The sequence below is a fragment of the Pseudopodoces humilis genome, chromosome 1 (assembly GCF_049639895.1).
Source record: "Pseudopodoces humilis isolate 2021_Gansu_Grassland_sample_001 chromosome 1, ASM4963989v1, whole genome shotgun sequence".
Taxonomy (NCBI): Eukaryota; Metazoa; Chordata; class Aves; order Passeriformes; family Paridae; genus Pseudopodoces; species Pseudopodoces humilis.
The window spans coordinates 145,969,928-145,991,997 of NC_142200.1; the positions used below are offsets into that span (position 1 = coordinate 145,969,928).

The following is a 22,070-nucleotide window of genomic DNA, read 5'->3' on the forward strand; positions in this document are numbered from 1 at the left end:
CCAGCCCCATGTGACATCTTCTGCTCTTACACCAGCCCCACGTGACATGTGTGCTCTGACACCAGCCCTGTGTGACATGTGTTCTGCTCTGACACCAGCCCTGTGTGACGTGTGTTCTGCTCTGACACCAGCCCTGTGTGACGTGTGTTCTGCTCTGACACCAGCCCTGTGTGACGTGTTCTGCTGTGACACCAGCCCTGTGTGCCAGGTGTTCTGCTCTGACACCAGCCCTGTGTGCCAGGTGTTCTGCTCTGACACCAGCCCTGTGGAGCAGCTTCCCTGAGAGCTGGGCAACCACCGGTGCTGTGGGAGTAGATGAACCAGCTCTCAGGGAAATGGTCCATCTATCTTCCAGAACTCCCTGTGCTCATCTCTAGTTACAGTCTGAAAGTCTGACTGCTCATTCCAATAGGAACCATAATACTGTGGATGTAACTATTCCTAGGATGTTCATGCCAGTCTGCAAGTGTTGATGTGGCTCGCACCCATTACATTCAGCCCCAACTGCTGCATGTCTCTAAGTTAAATTGAGTGGGTAAACTCATTTACTTCTTTCTTGGTTAAGCTGACAAATTCTTTCTGGTGAATTTGTAACTGAGTGTCAGGTTTCTGCATCACGATGTATTTAAAAGTATTTCTTTTTTGGCAGTGCTGACCTACTTTAAATGCTGCAAGGTGCTCTTACCTCTTTTTTTCTAACAGCCAGTTGATACCAGCAGAGATCTTTGTACTTCAGCTTCTAAACCTTTGATGACATTTTAACTGTTCATTCCTGTATGGAGGCAACCACTTTATCCTTTTCTAGGTGGGCCCTTACTTCAGTTCAGAGTTAATGGTTACTATTTATTGCACACCTACAAAAGGTAAAACCTACATAGAGCAAAGCTGCTACGTGCACAGAGTGCCTTAGAAAGCTCAGAATCCCTGACCTGAAGAACATATCGTCCCTAGCCAGGCTGAATAAAGATTTGAGGATGTGGATAATTCACCTGGGCCCTGCAGGCACAGAGACAACCTCCATGAAATAACTCAACATCCAGCACATCAGTCAAACCTAAGTCATGAGATTCAAAGAAAATAAAACTTGCTATGAGCATGCAAGAGCATCTTAATTCCTGGATGGGCGTGCTGTGATGTTATTGTAGTGGGATGTTTTCTTTGGGGTAAATAATTAGTGCTCTCCTGAGAGCTGCAGATGTGCTGTAGCATTATATGTTCACCACCACACTCTCAAAGCCAGTCTTAAAATGTTACAGACTGCTCAGGTGTGGCGGGGTTTATGTGCATCTAATTACCATCACCTTTTTCTCCTTCCTGCCTCACTTTTTCACCCTATTCCCCTGGCTTTTTGGCACTGAATCCCATATCCCTGTTGCTGCCACGGCCCCTGGGAGCAGTGTGTGTTGCCAAGGGAGAGAGCACAGAGCAGCCCAAAGGCAGAGAGATTGAGGAGGCAGCAGCAGAACTGAGGCATCTCCATTCATCCATTTGGCCACTGCTGTGTCCTCATGGAAGTGCTGGTCCTTAGAGATCCCACTCTGGGACCAGCAAAGCTGAAAGCCATATTGCAGAATTCACTTTTTTATAGATCCCAATAGCAATTGCTCATAGATATAAAAGGATTCTATGCTGAAGCTCCTGGTTGGAGTTCTTACCCATAACCCACCAGATCCTACTTTCCCATGGTTTTCTCCCATTTCTAGATGCTGCAGTATCGTTCTTCAATTGTCTTGTGGGACTGTTTCTGGCCCACAAAGGGTGTTTCTCATCCTAGCTCTTAAGGGATGCAGTAGAAACAAGGAAAGACCCGTCCTGTGTCCTTCAAAACTTTTAAAATTCAGTGCCTTTGTAAAGAGTGAAAGCAGTGGCGACTGAGCTAGTCCATAGTGTTTAAATCTGGTCATCCTGAATCACCGATTGCTACTGATTCAAACCTCCCAGACCGCTGCTGGTAGCAGTGTGGCAGCCCCTCCAGAAGCCTCGAGCAAAGCTGAATGAGGCACCACCGAGTCACCACCAAGTTTTGACATTAATTTTGCTCTCTGGTTTATTCATCCTCAGAGACCAGGACATCTCTGAGAGGTTTCACTCACACCACAGAGGATTATAGTCCAAAGTGTTGGTCCTTCACCCCCCGAGCTATTGAATATTGTGTCCTAGCTCAGACTTTGTAATTCTCCCCAGGCACCCACAGACCTCTACTGACCCCAGACAGTACAGCTCTGAACTGGCACCTCTCCAGAAGTGTCTCCACCTTCTTCCTCCCCACCATGATATAGGAGAGAGGCTCCATCCCTCCATCTGTGAGATCTAGATGGGTGGGAAGGGCAGTGGGGTCCATGTGGAACAGGCACAAGGCTGCTGTTGTGCAGCCTCCAATACTGCCTTTGTATGAACACCTCCTCATTTCAGTGTCGTTTGCATCTGGGTATATATGCAAGCACAGAGGGAAAAACCCCTTTGTGTGAGTCCTGATGAAGAGTGAGATTTGAGAATGCAGATATCCTGCTTTTGGTGCCCAAGCTGGCTGAGGCATCCCTGGTGCAGCATGATCCATCCTCATTGCAGAGGCTGGCAGGGTGCTCCCTCCCCCGGGAGAGATGGATGATTGCTCACTGGGGTTTGATGTTTCTCACATGGATGTTCTCTTTCTGGCTTGTCAGCAGTGAGTCAGGAATCCCAGCTACTTGGTTCATTGCTTGGTAGATCAGGCTGAAAAATTGCAAGGAAAAAATTGTGGCTGTTTGAGATGGAAGAAGGAGTAAACTGTGGATTTTGTTTGTCATAGGGTATTTTTCTCTTTTGTACCATCTCCATCACCCCGTATTGCAGTTTTGCCTGATTTGGGTGGGGTGGACTCTGCAGTTCATCCCTGACTCTTACTCTCGGGGCTAAATATTTTGGTTTCTTTCTTGTACTCCCTTTTCCAATTCTTCCAGATCTCAGCCGCCCTTTGCCTGACATCAGCTCTTGAGAGACTACTTTGGGTGTCCTACTAAGAGCTGGTGTAGTTTATGGTGCAGTTTGGGATTTTTTTCTTCCCATTTCATCTTCCCCTTGGGCTCTGCTGGTCTCCCAGCTGCTGCTGTGGATTTCCCTGCCCTTCAAAGAGTTGCTTCTCTTATGTGAGCATTGCCCAGGTGCTTTGGCTTCTTGGCTGGAGGCTGCACATCTATGTTGCATGTTGTTTTTTGTTGCTGCTCGTGCTTGTAGGAATGGTGGTAGGACAACCATGAATATGATGGCTGTGTTGGCTGTAAAAAGTATGAAAAATACTTCTAATTACACACTGGACCAAAGCCCTGCCCTGCCATGCAGAGCACTGGCTCACCATGCACTTGGATAATTGCTGTATCTGCTGTGTTCTGAAGTGATATCTTCACAGACAGAAGCTCCATTGATTTCAAGGCACTCTTTGCCTCTTAAGACGAAGGAAACTATAATGGAAGCTGGCCCCATGAACTCATCTAATTTATGTAGTACTTACAAACCAACCATATCTTTGTGGAAAATTATGGAGTATAAATAACAACCAATAGCCAGACATTTTTAGGCTCCTCTGGGAAATTGTGGAAGATTGCTGTACTGCCAGTCAGGTATTTATGATGCTTTAGGCTTGTACTTGGACCAGAAAGATGAAATAGAGTTGGTGTTTTGGAACAGTTCAAGGAAATTGTGCAGGAATTATGTGCAGTCAAATCTGAAGCTGATTGAGGGGTCTGGCTCTCAATTTTTGAAAACCAAACTCTTCAAATGGAAAAATAAACCAGCACAACCTGTTTCAGCTGGGCAAGAAATTTTGTAGCTTTATGTTGGTGAAAATGTGACAGTCGTAAATCTGCTTTGCTCAGAGTTTAGTCTTTGGGTTGTAAGTGGGTGTGTGATTCACAGTCCAGGGCACAAGCAGGTTTTGGTGATTTGTTTTCCCTCCAGAGTTACTGCCTGGTAAAGTGTGAGAATCCTACAGTCAGTCCAAATATGTGAGTGATCTCGTAGTGCTCTAAAAGGAACTTTTCTTTTAAGATACATATTTATAAAATCAATAGTGACTGCTGAGTTTGAGATGCAAGGACTTAAGAACTGGGGTGGAGGGGGGAAGAAATTGAAAATATCTGAAAAATCTATTGTTATAGAAAGTTGATTATATAAAGCATTTTCTGGAACCTCTTGAGTTATCCTTAATATGTAAGGAAGCAACGAAATGGCTGGAGTTTTGGATCCCTGTTCATAGCGACTCCTAGAAATTGTCAGTAAAGTATGGTTGAAAATGTAATCAAATAACTTTATTTGTGTGATTTCCCATATTGCACCATCCTGTGCCAGATGATGTGCAGTAACTCACTGCTGCTTTTAGTCACTGAGCCTCAGCATCCATGATAGAGCACAGGCACTTGAAATCCCAATGTGAAAAAAGGTGTTTATTCAGAAATTGTTGGGTTCTCTCAGATCTTCACCACTTGCTTACACAGCAACATATAAGCCCAGGTATTTAATGAAGAATATATAAATATTTAGATAAATGTGATTTGGACACCTCAGGCCTGTAAATTCAAGAATCACTTGGGCTTCTTTGACAGGGCACATCAACATAAATGCAAGTAGTCATTAAATAATGGTAAGAAATTATAGCAATATAACCTCCCTGCCTATTTTTCAACCCAGAAGGGTGAAAGAAAATGGAAAATTATTCAATGTTTTTAATGGTTGTCAGAAACTGGACGGAATCCAAAAACTAGTTCAGCAAATATTTATGAAATCGTATCTAAACCATTAACTGTTCTGCTTATCTGAGATGTAGTTGTGCAATCTGTTTCATGCTCCTTATCCAAACGTGGGGGAGGAAATATACCTCTTGTTTTAGAGGTAGAATTTGTTCCAATCAGACTTTGAGACCAGAAACAGTTTTAAGATTATTTTTTTTAAAAAACACTTTAATAGGTCTGGATGATTCTTGGCATTGGCTACATTGAACTGAGCCCTGTGATTTGAATGGAATGATTTAGGGGTATGGGACATTTTCTTGGCTGCTAATGCCCCTTTTTATTTGATCTGATTGCTAATCAGAATAATCCTTAGAAGTTACCTATACAGAGAAGTATTTGACATGAACTGTGCTTTGCAGGAGAGCCCTTTTTATTCCACTATGAATCCAGTCTTCCCTTTTACCCTCTCTAGGTCACCAGAGATTCCTTCCTTTCTTTTACAGCTCAAGGAGGAGAGACAAAATGGGTTTTGCTTGCTCCAGCTGGTTGACTGGTTTCTTTTGTACCCCTTAAACAGAATTTAAGACAAAGCTTGTTTATTTTCCTAAACTATTTGTACATTCTGCATGCATAAAATATTCATTTAGCTGGGGAAAAATCTTCTAAACACCAAATATTTGTGCATGTTTTTGTTACAAAGGGGTGCCAGTGATCTTGTCTTGAAAGGATTCAAGCAATAGCTGCCATTTGTGAGTAAACATTATGTACAATTTTTAGCTTTTTTGCTCCCAAGGGGCTTGTGTTGTCAGAGGCACTTAGCACGCAGAAGGAAGGGAGAGCAGTGCATGGTTCCTAGGATGTGCTGTCTGCCTGGCACATGAGGGGCGTCACCTGGACCTCATCTCTTTTGCTGCTGAAGAAAAGGTGCTGCCCAGCCTCAGTGATATTTATTATTTGATGTGGACGGAATTAAGGTTGGTGTTGGCTGCATCCTCTTGCAAAAGGGTGCAGCATCCTCCAGTGAATGGGATAAATAGACTGAGAGTGATGTGTAAGCCAAGTCCACTCCACTAATCTAATGATTTAGTGACCTGTAGTCATTAATTAAAGCAAACCTTCCATCTTAGGGAGTTTTTCAAGAGATCATCACAAATGGTATTTTGAGATGACCAAGAAAGGATTGGCAATTCTCCATGGCTCAGGATCCGGCCACCTGTTCCTCCAGAGAGGTGTCAGTTCATTGCATGGTATTTTGATGCCTCTGTTCAAGTATTGGAAGCTGCAGGGATGACCCTTCTGCCTTTTGCTTTCTTTTGCTTTGTTCTAGCAGAGGTGTTCTCATCTGAGCCAACCTTCGATAGCATCTTGGCCAAGGATACGTCCCTGTGGTCTGGGGAACAATTTCATTGCCAGTAAAGGACACTGTGAGACTGGCTGGAGTAATTAAAGCTGAATGTGGTTATAAAAGAGGGATTTATCTTGATGAAGATAACTCAAACCCTCACCATCTCTCAGCTCCTACTGGGCACGTTTGCACTGCTCTGCTAAGCACTTGCTCATGCGGTGCCCTTTCAAAATAACTATTATCTTTTTTTTTTCTTCTTTTTTTTTTTTTTTTTGATGGTTATACTTTGGGCTCAGGCACTTTATTTTCCCAGTGAGGTCTTTATAATAAATTAAAAAGTCAGGCGAGTCATCCCCTGCCCATGCTGCAGATGGGAAAACTCAAGCCCAGAGAAATAATGTGACTTTTGTGCAGCTACAAAGTGGAGCGGTGGTTAAGAGGAGAATAGGGTTGTTATGGAGCACCAGAGACTCCAGCCTTGAAAATGCATTTGCTGCTCTGTGCTGTCTTCCCCCAGGTATTCGATACCGATGCAGACGCAGCCTCAGTCATCTGAAACTTCTGCTATTGAAAACGGGATCTTTTTCCCCCCCCCATCAGATCGCACTAAAAACGCCTGCGGTTATTTGAACCCTCCGACTTCCCCGGTGCACCCTGAGCATCTCCCTAACGCACCCAAAACGATGCTTCATTACCTGCCCGCTGTGTCCGAGCGCCGCCGGCCCCCGCCCGAGCTGCTGCGGGTTCCGCAGCCGGGGCAGCGAGCCTTGCCGTGATGCCCGGAGCGCTTTTGGCAGGGAGCCCGCAGCGGGGAGAAGCCCGCCCGCCTTCCTGCTGCGGTTCCCACCGCTGCTGCCATCCCCGCGCCGCGATGGGAGGCAGAACACACCCAGCCCTGGTCCCCATCTGTTGCAGCATCGGCTCCAGTAGCAGAGCCCGAGATGTTTAAATGCGCTTGCCTTTAGGGAAAAGCTTTCAATGCAGTTCTTCGATGGACGTTTCCAGCCAGACTGCAGGATTTTTCAGAGCTGTAAGTCAGAGCGGGGGCTCGATTGTCCTTGGGTTTCTCTGGATTTGATTATTTTTATTATTAAATTGGTTTATCTTAGCAGGGGAAGATAGGTTTTGCATTCATTTAGGTGGATGCTTGAGTGCACTGTAGGAGTCTGCCGAGAGGCAGGGATTCTTCGGGCTGTGTAAGAAATGCATGGTTCTTGGGTATTTTGGTTTTTTCATACTGTTTTGTCTCTTTTGATTGCATGATCGGCACGGGGCTGTTGTCCTGTTTTTAGAGCATTTAATTACAATAGATACTCCAAGGCTGAACAAAATGTTCTTTTATCTAGTTAAAGAATATAGCTTGGGTTTGGGGTTGGTTTTGGTTTTTTATCCCTTGCATAACTTTTTGTTAATGTTTTGGAAAGAGAGATTATCATTTGGGGGGTGTTCATTTATTTTCAGCTTAAAACCATCTGGTCTCTGTATCCTGCAATGCTTGGTTTCTCCTACTGCTCATCTCAGAGCCTCCTGAACTGCTGAGCAACTAATTGCCATGGCTAGTCACTGCAACCCCAAATCACAGGTTTTCAGGAACTGCTGTTTTGCTTAATGATTTTAATTTGATATTTGATGAGGTTTGTCAGGATAAAGAGGTGTAATATTGGATTCATGTGTTCCTCCTTGCATTTTTGCCCTTTTACTACCAGAATTAGTGCTGGACACATGCAATTTGCACTGCAATTAATGGATCTGTGAGATAATGAACATCCAAAACGGATGAGGCGGCTCCATCCTGGGATCAGAGCCTGAAGGGTTTCAAGATCTTCTGTTAGTGGGGTGATGGTGAATAGCAAATGAAATTTAATCCAGTATAAGATGCAGGGTATTTTGCCAGCATCTTGTGTGTTTTGCTTGTTGTTTACTGTTATGGGCCACGGGAGAGATGAGGGTGTCAGCCTTTGGGGAAGGGATTTCACCCTCAGCTGGGTCTCCTCTGTCGTGAGTGCAGGAGAGGCTGGAAAGCGGAGGCGGTGCTGACTTTGAGCAGCCCTGGGAGGTGTGAGGAAACTGGAGTTGCTGCAGTTGGGAGCCTGGGGGGCAGGATTATCTGATGGATATGATGGAAGATGGGCAGCAGGATGAAATGGATCCTGCTGACAAGGGGCCAGCCCTCAATTCAAAGGGAGGCAGTGGGAAACCCAGCAAAAGAAGACTTGGTTGTACTTCAGTTTAGTACATTTTTATTACTGGGAGTGGAATACAAATGTATTTATTTTTTTAAAATGCCCCAGTTTGAAATAAGCAAAAAAGCTCAGCCACCCACCCCCCACTCCAAATCCACCCATCAATCTGTACAAGGATGTCTGACATTCATCAAGAGGAAACTAGGAGAATCAAATGCAATATTGTTACAAATCTTTGGAAGCAAAACACAGAGTTGATGGAAATCACCTGTAACCAGAGTTTGCTTCAGTCAGCAAAGAGCCATCAGGTTTCCATCAGGAGGAGAAAATCCTCCTGTCATTTCAGCCTCTTTGGCCACCCAAGTAGGGACAGTGACAAGCTGATTTGAAGACAAGAAATAGTTAATGATCCTAAATTTAAAATAAATGGCAGTTAAAAAACTGTAAGAGCTTGTTACCACATCTGTATGCACATACAATTATATATGTTTCCATATGCACTGCCCTATATGAGACCATGTTTTATATGTGTGTAGGACAGTGATGCCCTGTGAGTTGAACTGTCACATCTACATCTGGGAGGACATAGTCACCAGGGCAGTTTGTTTCTGCTTCTCAGTGTAGATTCCAGTGGCTTTGCTTTTAGAACATATATTTTGATAAAGTTACCCTTTTCGTGCTGATGTAAGAGAGACTTTCTAAATAGGTATTTGATGACTTCTCGTGCCTGATCGTGGTCCTAAGTCCAATTTCCATTTCAGGTAGACCTCAAAATAAGTGTTAATATAACTTGGATGTAAATATTTACTCATACTTGTTCAGCTGATCAGTACATATAGATAGAAATTAATGTTCCTGATGAGAAAAAAATACTCAGTATTTTTTAGGGCCATATTACAGGCACGAACTTAATTTTTGGTAGAAATTAAAAAATAAAATTGTTATTCTGAATCAAAATTTCCTGCTTGTGGATTTCATTTATCTTGAGGGGGGAAAAAAAAAAAAAAAGAGTTTTACTGTGTTTTGCTTTGTTTTGTTTCCTTCTTGAGTGCTCATTAATTTCATGGGAGGTTTTCAGTGATGCTCCATGGCAGGGTGGGTGTCCGTGCCAGGCTGAGCTGCAGGCAAGGCCTCTCCCTGAGTCTTGGTTTGGTAATTCCGGTGTGAGCTTTATTTTTTTGTGACAAATGGGTTTGGACTGTCTTCCACATGGCTTGGAGCAACAGCCAGTTTTAAAATGGCCTCTCCCATGCCAGTCTCATACTCTGCCCATCTGTCACTGTGTCCAGGGTGTCCTGCTAAGTTGGAAATATTTCCCACACTCTCCAAGCAGGATCAAATGCTTCTCGACACATTTTGATGCACAAACTGTCAGCCAAATCAAATGCAGATTTGCCTGTTTCAGCTCACCAGTGCCTATTGGGTTTCAAAGCTATTGCAGAGAGCAGAAATTACATTTGGTGTATATGGATAATGAGCTTAAGTTTTCAGTTGGGTTTCCCTGAGCATGTATTTGCTTGTGCTTTCTCCACAGCATGTTCAGATTGGTCCATTGTAATTGTGGTGCTTAAAGGGACTCATAAAAAATAATAAGATGGCTAAAATCAGAAAACTCCTGCTAAAGGAGTCAGAATTTGATATGGATTGTTTGTAAGGTTTTCTTCCCTGCACTGGATCTAAACTAGGAGCTATTTCTGAAAAAAAATAAATATTAATGAAGTCATAGTCCTTGAAAGAAGCTTGAAGTTTACTTGGGGATATATCTTCCTCAGAATTTTAGTACTGCATGTAGAATAATTAGAAAAAAACCCCTGGGTATGTGTCATTTCTTCCCTTTCCATATGAGGATTATTTCCAAACTGGATCCACTGCAAAAATTTATTTTCAGTGGTGGCTATTTCTAGAGTATGAGTGAGTAATCTCTTTGTTGTGTTCTTCTGTTTGTCTCATTGTTCACAAGATGGGCAAGTATTTTATCCATATTTCTTTTAGAGATGATCACTGGTGTCTTCTAACACCTTCTTCCAAGCAAAATTCTGATGCTCTTTGAAGCACATCCCTTGTGACAGACTTTAACAAGTGACCAGGGCTTGGTGTGTGGGGGCCTGGAAGTCTGAGATTTACTATCCCTTGGACATTGCCAATTCTCTTAACAAACATGCTTTTTCTCAGAAGTTGTGTAGCTGGCCTGTTTCCTTGAAATTTAAATTCTGGGATTTTTCAGTTGGATGCGGTGGTTCTTTCATCTCACTCCACTGGGCTCTCACCCCATCAGGGAGTTAACCCTGTGTTCTACACAGCAGCCAAAGCCATGCAATGAAAATGTCATCTTAGCAACCCTTGGAAGTGCCCCCAGAGCTTGGGGCCTCATTGTGATCCCAGTGTAGGGATGCCTGGAGTGCGTCTCAACAGTGAGCAAAGCCGGGATTGAAACTGGGCTGAAAATATCCCAGCTGGGTCCTGCAGCCCAACAACGGGGCTGGGAGCTCACTCTGCTGCCAGAGCATTGGCTCAGCCTCCTGCAGGGATGGAGCAGCATCCCCAGCCCGAGTGTTGTCATGGCTACGCTGGTACCGGTGTGTGGAGCTGGAGCCGGAGTAAAGCACACTCCGCATTGCCGTGCACACCGTAGTAAGAGGCAGCCCCTTGTTTGAACAGCTTTCTAAACAGAGGGGGAAAATGAAAAAAGAAAACAAAAAACCCCACCCAACTTTATTCTACCTTTATAGACAGTACAGTTGGAGAGGTGAGATGCAAGGTTCGTTTTTCCTGTGTTGAATCCTCCAAAGTTTAAGTGAGTTGTCCAGCCTCTCCCATGCCAGGGAAATGGGAGCACATTGCCCATTAGATGGCTGGCTTTCCCTTTCTCTCTAGGCTGGACAGAAAGTGTGTGGTAATGACTAGTGACAGATATCCCTAATGCCTTCCCAGAGCTAATCCAGAAAGCCAGAGCAGGCAATGAAAGTCTCATCATGGGAGTGTACTCATGAAGCTGTTCTGGACTGGATATGCAGTTTGTGAAGTGCTTTGGATTCCCACAGCATGAATGATGTGTTGTAATTTATTAGCACTGGATGTCACTGCTAACTGAAATCTAGGAATGGCACAATATCTCACTATCTCTTAGCTCAAAGTCAGGGTTGGGACCTAAAGGACATGCAGGCTGGGTTTGGGCAGAATACTGTACTATGAGCGTGATAAAGTCTTCTGGGCTGTCTCTGAGAATTTGAGCTTTCTTCTGTCCATGAGGACATTTTATGTTGCCAGCTTCAGCAAAAGACAGCACAAATAAAGAGTTCAGAGTGTGATGAATGAAGACATCCATTCTTTTGAGAAAAGAAAAAACTAGTTTAGCTTACAAAATAAAGCATATTGTATTTATTGGTCTCTTTTTACATGTGGTGTTAAAGGTATAAGAAAAGCTATAGCAAAGTGACTGTAAACTTCACAGAGGTGAAGTTCTCTGCAGCTGCAGAGTGAAGTAGGAAAATGTGTCAGGTAAGCACCAAGAGGGGATTATTTCCTCATCATAGACATTGTGTGCTGTTCCCCCTTGACCTTCCAATCAGGTCTTCAGCACACAAAGCACAGAATCATCTTGTTCTTCCTTTCCTTCCCCAATTTCCACTTTGCTTCTGCTTTTTTTCCCTTTATTTTATTTTTTTTTTTTTAGTTGAGGGACTACGAGATCAGAGCAGGCCCCTCACTTGCCTGGCTTTCCAGCTGTAAGCTTTCTTCTAATTGTCAAGATTATTCACGGTTATTGACTGACAAGAATTGAAAGAGGAGGCAACAGGCAGCTGTCTTCCTAAATGCAGTGAACTGGAAAAAATAGTTGCAGTTCAAGTATTTATGGCAGAGATCTTTTGCCTGGTGTGAATGTCACCTTTTGTAGTCATATATATGCAAGAGAGAACCCTGCAAGTCCTTCTCAGGTAAGGCCATCAACTGGGGGCTTTCAGTTCTGATTCTGTTTTGTTTTACTCTTCCTTGAGAACATGGTTTTTGAAGAGATTTGGCCAATAGAGTGGGGAAAAGCATAAAAATTGCAAAACATAGTGACTTCTATAGTAGCTGAAGTGTGGAGATGACTTAGTAAGCCTCAGTATGATCCTTGCATCGAATCCCCTTCTGATTGTTTGCTCCTGTGCTGCAGTGGCTCAAGCGTTTTCATTACTTTATGGCAAAATCATCTTTTATTTCTTGCAGTTCTGCTATTTCACTGTGGCTGCAGTTGTGTTTTGTAGCAAATGCTGGCTTTTCTCTGCAAATACGTTGGAATCCTGTGTCTCATTCATGTAAGACAAACTCATGAGTATTGGAAAGCATTTCTATTGGCACTGAGTATGTGCCATTTGAAGGGTAACATTTCCAGTCTCCTGCAGTCCTTCCTTAGAGTCACGTGTCTTGGTTTCTTAACTTCCTCATCACTCACCTAACCACATTTTCCTGAACTGAGGTGTGTTGTCTTCTGCTTTTACCTTGTGTTTCTAAATTTTGGGTGCTTCTTGAACAAAATATCTCACTGGAGAAAGGTTGTCTTTGGCTGAGCACCCAGGAATACCACTTAATGGGTTTGTATGTGCATGTGTTTGTATGTGACTCGTGGTGGTGTCACAGGGACTATTGAGAATTTTGGTTTCCTCCTTGGCATGCTTTCTCTGCTGTTCTCTCACTTTCTCTCTCTCTCTCTCCTTTTTTTTAAGTGACATTTCGTTATTTGCACGTTCACTAGGTTGTCCATCTGCTGTTGTAATAAACACGCTGCCAGTCGCTGCTGTGTGGTTTGTGGTGTGAAGGAGCTGACAAACCAGGCTGTCGTGCACTTGGGGATCGTAGTCAGGCTTTGTCAGAGTGCCTCTGTGATGCTCTGTGACTTTACTGATCAGGTGGGGAGCAGCACCCTCCAGCACAGCATTTCCACACAGCCCTGAGCTCTCTGCACATCACAAACATGATGTGGCTCCAGGCAGGAGGGATTCCATCCCACACCAGCCTGTCTGTGCCCAGCTCATCTGCAAAGGCTGAATCACTGATGAGATACTGTGGGGTTTCCTGGCAGGAGAGCACAAGGCTTGAAAGAAAACTTCATTTTCTTCTGTAAACAGCAAAGCCATGTGTTCTTGTGATTTAAGTCTGAGATTGTGTTGTGAGAGCAACACAAAAAGCAGTCCACTCTCCCTTGAAAGTTTTTATGATGGATCTTGTCTACAGCCCCATAAACGAAAAAAATGAATTTGCTGTAGACTGCTGGAGATTAATGTCTGTCAGGATCAGTTAAGAATTTCAAAAATTAAGAAAAGTATGCTGGATGCTGCCATGGAAGTATCCCATGATCAGGATAACTCAGGAAGAACAGCTTGGAAGACAGTTGTTTTCAGGAAAATATCAATGACTTGCTGGTTTCATGGCTCTCTTGATTCCTTTCCCTTTGAAATTCATAGTTTCAGCAGCTTTTTCTGCCTGAGTGGTGGCAATCCAAGTTGGAGGACTTGTGGTGAGAGCAGTGGCTTCAGTAGCCCTTTAGGACCATGCCCACTCCTTGTTTCAGCTGAAAGAAATGCCTTTGAATTGCATGTAGACTGGTTTTCTTCTGCCAAGCTTTCATATGTGAATTGTTTTACATAGAACATTGAATAATCACCTGATGGATGGGGATTTTCATATACTGAGATCTGGGTTAGATTTCAGTCAGCCATTACTCCCTAACCTTTTAGATAGTGCCTCTTTGGGAAGGAATATTTCCCATTTGTTCCAGGCATTTAGGGGGACTTAGCTTCTGTTATTTCAATTCTGATGCTGTATCCACCTTGTCGTGCACACATCTGGTCCTGCACAGTCATCCAATAACTCCTGGACCGTGTTGCCTATGGAATCTTCATATTGTGGACAAAATCATAGAATCATTTAGGTGGGTAGCAAAGAGATCATTGCAAAGCTGCCATCTCCACCATTTCCTCTTGTCCTCTAGCTTGTTTTGGGGGAAGAGACCAACCCCCACTTGGCTACAACCTCCTTTCAGGGAGTTGTGGAGTCTGACAAAGCCTCTTTTTGTCCAGGCTAAGCTTCCCCAGCTCCCTCAGCTCCTTCTTATAGGACTTGTATTCCAGACCCTTCACATCTCCCTTGTCCTTTTCTGAATAGTCCCCAGCCCCTCAATATCTTTCCTGTAGTGAGGGGCCCAGAACTGAGCACAGGATTCAAGGTACAGCCTCACCAATCAAGCCTCTATATCTTATTTCTACCACCGCAAACTCTCTAGACCTATATGTTTGGTTTTGGGGTGTTTTTTGGGGGTTTTTGGGGGGCTATTTTGTTTATTTTTTGTTTGTTTGGTCTTTTTGGTGTTTTTGTTTGTTTGATTTTGTTGTTTTTTTAAAATACAAATAGCCTTAAAAGTAATAGCAAACAAATAAATTGAAATAGCCTTGTGCAGTACAAACTGGATTGCACTAACCCAACCAGCTTTGTACATCTGTTCCTGCCCACTCCCATTGAGTCATACTGAGACTTAGTCACCAGCATCCTCAGTCTCACAGTAAAACTTATATATTTCTCTCCAAAACACATGCTACAGTCTAGATGGCATGGGGGAGTGAGAAAAGCAAAGCAATGAGCACCCTACTCCTAAAAGAATAAAGGAATGTAGCAAGTCTTTTTATACTTTACTATAACTGGTATATCAAAACAACAATAACAAAAGGACAGAAATTCCTGTGTATGTCAGTTTTGAATCTTTCCTTGTGCAATAATGAAGAGATATGTAATAAATCCCCATGGGCTTCTAGATAGTCTTGTTCTCAGAAAAAGACAATTTTCTATTCAAGCAGAGCTACCAAGCTATACCCTCTATTCCACAGAGATCAAACTGTGGATTCTGCTCACAGGCTATTAGCATATGTAGCATATTTGCTATCAGAGTTTTACATAGGCTTGTCATAGGTAAAAATTCAAGGTTGATCTAAAAAAATCTGCTGGTGTGCAGAATGCAATGAAAGAAACTGTTCACAGCTGATGTTAATAAAAATCCTGACCTTCTCTGTCCTTGCTAGGATACTTGAAGTGCTTATAGCTCAGTAGTATCAGCAGAGGAGGAGACTTTGTTAAGGTGTGATGCTGAGGAGTGCAGCTTTTAGCAATCTTTTGTGAGATCAGAGCTCTTGTCAGCACTCAGCTTAATTCCTCTATATGTTGTTTTCTTTGTTTATTTTATTAAAGGACCTGTCTTTCTATATTGAAAACTGCCTTAGTAAAGTGTCACCTTCTGCTTGAGTTATGTTGTAAAAAGAAGCTGTAATGTCTGGCAGGCATTTCACATCCTTAAATTCAGTGCTATCCTAGCACATATATAGAACTTAGTAAGGCAGAAAAAGAATGCCTCAAAGGTGACACCATCCGTAGTCAGGACTGTGTGATGTTACCCACACTAGGACTCTGAAGCTGAGGAACCCAGACTTTCAGCAGAGGTTGGTTATGGGGCTACCAGGAAGCTCTTCTGACCTGAGTCACCCCTGAAATGTGGCCAAAGAGTTGACCATGTTCATGGGGACCCACCACCGTGGCACAAATTTCACATCCCCATGTTGTTCACAGCCGTTCCTCATGTTTGAATAGACAGTTGCAAAAGATGCCAGCAGGGAGCTGTTTGTGAAATATTCTTTTGATACCCAGCCCTGAAATTTTGGACACTGTTGAGTGGGGCCATAAAAAGGTCCTGCTTCCACCCAAAATACATTGGAAATTGGTCTCTGTGTTGTCAGTCACAGCATGCCCCAGCCCTTGCTGGCTCTTTGGCTTCAGCCCTTGCAGAGAAGCTTTATCAGCCTGGCTGCCAAAGTAGCCATGAAACTAAACAATAATTCAACAAGAATCCTGTTTATTCTGTGTTGTTTACCGGATTCAAGGCTTTAGTGGCCTGTTATTTAAGTATGCAGCCTCTGCAACAGAATTGCTGGAAGCCCTCTTCTTACACCAAGGTCTACCAACTGCATAAACCTCCAGACCAGCGTGTCTGGGCAAGTGTTTTTGGCAGGAATTCTCCCCAGTAAGGAAAGGAAGAGTGAAACTGGCTGGAAAAGGTGAAAAATGGTTTGGCTAACCAGATCTTGCTCCTGCTATTTGACTATGCTATGCCAGCCAATGTATTTGCTTTCTGCATCCTCAAATGTGGTTTTCTTTCCTATTCTTCAAAACAGTTCTGAGAAAAGCTTCTTTGTTTTCCCAGGATATAAAAGAACAAAAATTTTATTCTTACTTCTTTTCACATAATCCAAATATTCTGATACAAGGGATGTCAGGGGAAAAGGGTCTGGAATTAAGAGGGATTAGCCTCTAGATGTAGGGGTGGCCTAGGCCAGAATCATGCTAGAGTTGGTCTCACCTTTGAGGGAGAAATTTGCTCGAAGAATCTGTAACTTTCCAGATATCTGGTTTTCACCCAGAGAAAATAAGGAAAGAAGCGGTAGAGAAGATAAGTGCAAATGAAGACAGAATAATCCTGACTTGCACTGGAAACTCACCTGTTTGGTAGGTGGTGTGGGAGATTTCCCTCCCCAGGAGGGAGCCTGATTGCTGACAGGAGCTCACTGAGCCATGGTTCTGCTGTGTCACAGCTCTGCTGTCCCCCAGGAAAAGCTTTGCTATCCCTGGGGCTGTGTTCTTCAGTGAATATAACAGGAGATGCCATGACAACCACTTGTAAATAAAAGTGGATTGAAAACAAAATAAATCTGAGGCAGCTTTTGTGGCTATAAAGTAAATCTGAAGTGCTCAAGAGGTCATTTTTTCTAGCAGGATGGTGGGAGTGATGTCTGGCTGTCAGATGGAGCAGAGTGATGGAAGGACTGACTAAGGAGCTCAAGCATGACAGGAAAGCCAATGAAACTTCCAAAACAGGCTTTTCATACTCTTAATTCCAGGTTAGCAGCACATGGACTTTTTTTTTTTCCATGTACAGGGGTGATCACAGCCTGTGGTCTCTGCAGAAGTTGTCTGTCCAAGGATACAATGCAGGACTGATGGATGCAGGGCACAATGCCCTTCTGCAGCCAGGGTTCCGTGGTCTGAAGGACTCTTCCTCCTACCAGGACGTCACTGTGTGCCTTTGATAGAGTTTTAAATGTCTCTGAGAATCATGTGGTTGTCCAGGGAGCTGTTTCCAAGTGGAGTAAAGCAGAGTTGGAGAGCAGGACAGCTAAGAGCAGCTTCAGTCCCCAGTCACAGGCAGAGCAAGCCTTCTGTGTGTATCTGTTGGCATCAGATCAGAGCAGTCATGACTGTGACAAGGGCAAGGGCTGCACCATTGGTCTGTCAAGAGTTCTGTGGTATTTTGCAACACTTCTGGAGCAGTTTATTTTTTTGGAGTTTTTTTAAGAGTTGCTGTATCATCAACTGCATCATCACATGTGTTTCTGGATGAAGAGGAACACAAGAAACAAATAGTTATCTAACTGTATTCTTCAGAAATATTCATGAAGGGGAAATAATCACCTAACATTTCCTTGCTTAACCAACAAATTGGAATTGAGAAAGCAACATTTGTAGCCTGGTATTTCATATATGTATTTTTTTCCTTCTGTGAATGGATGCTTTCATATATAGAATCCTATGAAAGACTAAAAAATTGTTAGGTAGCAGTTACAATTATAGACTTTTTCACAGTACAAAAAGTACAATTATTACCCACTTTGAAATGTTCAGCAGTGCTGTATTAACAAAAAAAAAAAATGTCTCATGCTGCCCAGAAAGCTCCAGGTCCAGTTATTTTGGCTTACAGGTAGAGATTTGTTCTGGATGTAAAGACAGATGAAGTCACAATACCTCCACAGTATCTGAGAGCTACAAATCAGAATAGAGTTATCATCTGGATTTCATGATACTGGTAGACTTCAGACTTTAATATATATGTGGCTTTAAATTTGGAATTGTAAATGAGAACTGAAATTTATCTCCTAGAAAAATAGTTGTATCTAGCTACTGTCTCCTGATGTTGGAGGTTTCTGCTCAAATAAAACATTTTGGTTTCATTCCCGGCAGTTCTAGATTTTCTGAACAGCTTTTCCAACCCTGATTAGTAGACATGTGTCCCCTTCAACCCAGTTTCTGCCATCTAGTCTCCAGCTTTCCTAAACAGCTGCTTTCTTCCCTGGAAGTTACACCAGGGAGTAATATAGAGGTACTAATATGTGGAGCTCAAAAGAGGTTATTTTCTTGATTTATTTAATGGAAAATTACTTAGCACACATCAGATTCCAGCTTCTGAACTACTGAAGATGGGTAGAGGAAAATGTTGGTAAATCCTTTGGATAAATTAAACACAAGGGGGTATGTTTTTGTATAACTTTCATTAGGCTCTAAAATATCTTCACAGAGATTCTTAAATTAAGCCCTGTAGTAGCATATGAAGTAAGAATAATAATGACAAGGGTAATCTGTATATTTGTGGTGTTTATAAATGCCATTTATGGCTAAATAATTTGTATATGGAGTAAGTAATTTTAACCTTAGTTTTAATATCTTCCTTTGGTTTTGAGATGTTTCCTTATGTCTTTATTTGCAAACAAAGGTGATGTGAAACAGATGCCCAGGCAAGAAGGAGATGTTGCATAGTTGAGCTTTGTAGATAGTTCCCATTGAATGTGCTGCATAGATAGGGCTGGGAACAGACAAATTTGTCAGGAATACATTTGTTTGGGGCCTAATGATTTGAGGCCAGCTTGGCCAAGCCTGGCTGCTTTTTTTTTTTTGTTCCTTTTCAACTTGGCATGAATTATTCCCATGTGTTTCAGTTCCAGTAATTCAATATTTCTTCCTTATTTTTGTTGCTCGTTATGTAACCAGAATATTTTCAAACACTTGTAAGAATTATGCCTGAGTTATACAAAATCTTTGAGTATATTTTGACTTTAATATGATTACACAAAGCGATGTGATTAGACCTGTGGCTGCTCTGAATTCTGAAGACAAGCAAGCCCTGCAGACTTCACGGATGGTGCTAATTTTTAATTAAGCTCTGTTTCATCACAAATTAGGTTTACATGAAATTGCTATTTATTTATATTTTGAACTCTTTTAAATGGATGCAGATGTGGTGGTTGAGAAGCACTGAATCATTGCATGGAAAGGGTGATGCCTCGCATCTGGAAGGTTCTGTGTTGAGGAGGTATTCCTGACATTTAGAGCACCATTTAGGACCCAAGACTCAATTCTTCAGCACACAGCATTAGGCAACCTCATGCTTCTGGTCACAGAATTTCTCATGATGTACTTTTCTGATCAAACAGATGCTAAACTTGATACTAACATAATTTTCTTATGAATGTAGAAAGGAGCTCTAAAAACCCTGTGGCTGGAACATGAAGTATCATAAACAGAACAGACGGCAGGAGGTGGAATATAATTGCAGTTTGTTTTTGTTAGTCAAAAATGAGCATGTGTGCTTTTCTTATGGTTTTGTTGTCTTCAGTCCTGCAGAACTGGGTGCTTCTCTCATTTGTGCAAGTGAATCGGTTATTTCCTCCCTGAGCACCATGTCAGTTTTCTCTGTCTTTTTTTTAGCAGTTACATATTTCTCAGAATGTTGACATGCTTTCATTCAGGTTGTGTTTATTGCCATAAATATTCTTTAAGATCATACATCCTACTAAAGACAAGACAGGTGTTTGCTGAGCAAGTGGATGTGTTTAAACTATAATTTCCTACCAATTTTTCTGTGGGATTTCGGTACCTCCCCTTGAAAGTTTTAACACAGGACTTTTGACTTTGGCTGTGCAGGTGGTTTTTGATGGTGATGTGGTGCAAGCGCTGCTGGGGGCTCCCTGTTCACTTGTAACTTACATCTGGCATTGTTTCACAGCTGAGGAGAACCATCAGAGTCCATGTTATTGCTTGCCAGCAATTACTATGGGTGAAGCAGTGAATTCTGGAAGTAGACCTGTGGGTTTCAGTCATGGGATGCTCTGATGGAAGGAAGAAGGCATTAATAAAAGACATCAACTTTTCTTCTCTGTCCTTGCAGGATCTCAGCTCATTTGCCATGCCATTCTTGGACGGTGATGTGGAGAGCACAGACAAAAATGCTTCTCGCAAGGTAGGATATATCCAAAGCTTCCCCTTCTTTGCAGTGCTTGAATCCCTTGTGGTACATATGGTTTTTTAGGCTTATAAAATCCTGGGGTTTTTATCTTCCCTGCCATACCATTAACCCATTGAGAATGGTGCACTAAGGCAAATCCAGACCTTACCCTGACAGTGCCTGTGCAGTATAACCTGTAAAGGATGCAAGCTGCTGGTGGTATTGTAAATACTGCAGATGTTGTGTGTAACACAGTTGTAAATCAGTGAGGGGATGTTGCATAGCTATATTCTAAGGAATATCTTTACCTTACAAGACCTGAGGTGTTGCTGCCCAAAGAGGAATCTGTGGCTGTTAGTAGGTTTTCCTGGAATTGCCTCCTGATGGCTGCACTCTCTCTATGGAGGGTTTAACTGTTCTCTGTCCTTGACACTGGAAAAATGAACTGCCTTCATTTGCTGAAGCCGTAGTGGTAGAGCCTTCCTGTGAACAAAGTAGAAAAGTTCCTCCTCAATGTGGGATTAACTCAAGGTTATCCTTCTGGAGGCATTGATTTATTTTTCTGATGCTATTAAATTAAGCTAATGTAGCCACAGAGTTGGCTTGCTTTAAAAAGGATCAGGGCAGCACATTCAATGGATGGCATTGGCAATGGTTATACAGCACCTACACAATCTTCAAAGCAATAAAAATGGTGGGTGGGATCTGTCATCTTCAGGTCCTGGCCTCCTCATTTGCACAAAGAATTCAAATACAAGCTGGTCTGCTAAATGGAAGTCTCCTACCATCCACATTCTGGGCTTGGCAAAGAGGGATTCTCCTCCAACCCATGGAGAGCCCCATAAGCTGATCTTCAGCTATTCTCTGCAGACCAGTTTTACTTGTCACAGTATTTACAAGGCTGTGGACCATTAAACCTGCTACTAGCCATGTGGCAGAGAGTCTGAAGGTTTAGTTTAAGGCAGGCAAAGTAATAAATACTCTTTAGTGAAGCTGATCTGCATCTAGAATGATAATAACTTAGCTCTGTTGACAGCATGACTTCCTATTCCTTTGCACCTCACAGCTAAGGACAGATGTTTTAGGATTTCTGCAATCCATCAGCAATTGAATACATTTATAATATTGGCCTTATTCTTTTCTGTGTTGGACCTTTTAGACTGAGGTAGGAGTTGCTGATGCTGGGGAACTGTTCTGGATGCCAGGGAAGCTAAAATATACAGTGTTACCAAAAAGTGCCTGTTTGGAGGGTTTGAATAAAGTGAACAATGTGATGTTTTTGGAAGGGATAGTCATGCTGGAAGAAGGTGGGGTTCCTGGCTAAAACTTGATTTTTCCATTTATCACCTTCTTTCCACAAAGTAAGGTGAGAAAGATGCATGAATCTCAGTCATGAGGAAAGAATATGCCAAGGCTAATTGCCCTGATGTGCAGAATTTCATTATATCATTTAATGACTTCTACTCTACCATTCCTGAATCCTGTCATTTTCTTCTAACTGGTGTCAGGACTCCTTTTTCACAAGAGCTCAGATTCATTTATTTTGGAAAATACTTCTGAGATTATTGAGTCCAACCCTGGATCACCACCTGACCTTAGATGAGTTCATATCTTGGAAGAACTGGAAGGACATTTCAATAGTTGCCTCTTTTTTTGTAGCATTGCTAAATGCTGAGGCAAGTTCTGCTTATGGAAGTGCGACTGACTTTGGAATAACCACAGAGCTGGGGCTTACTATCTGAAGTTGTATTTTTAATTGACCTTTT

The 22,070-nt window shown here is 42.6% G+C and overlaps 1 protein-coding gene across 2 annotated transcripts in view; it reads left to right on the plus strand.

Moving 5' to 3' along the window:
- PRKAG2 (protein kinase AMP-activated non-catalytic subunit gamma 2) overlaps positions 1-22,070 on the plus strand; it is a 211,601-nt gene that overhangs the window by 47,471 nt on the left and 142,060 nt on the right. The window contains exons 1-2 of one of the 2 annotated variants that reach the window (XM_088064457.1): positions 7,060-7,078; positions 20,248-20,319. In XM_088064457.1, the coding sequence (XP_087920583.1) occupies positions 20,266-20,319 (54 nt within the window). In that variant the 5' untranslated portion in view covers positions 7,060-7,078; positions 20,248-20,265. Of the gene's footprint in view, positions 1-7,059; positions 7,079-20,247; positions 20,320-22,070 lie in introns of those variants that run through there. The other variant, XM_005527751.3, reaches the window with a different exon arrangement.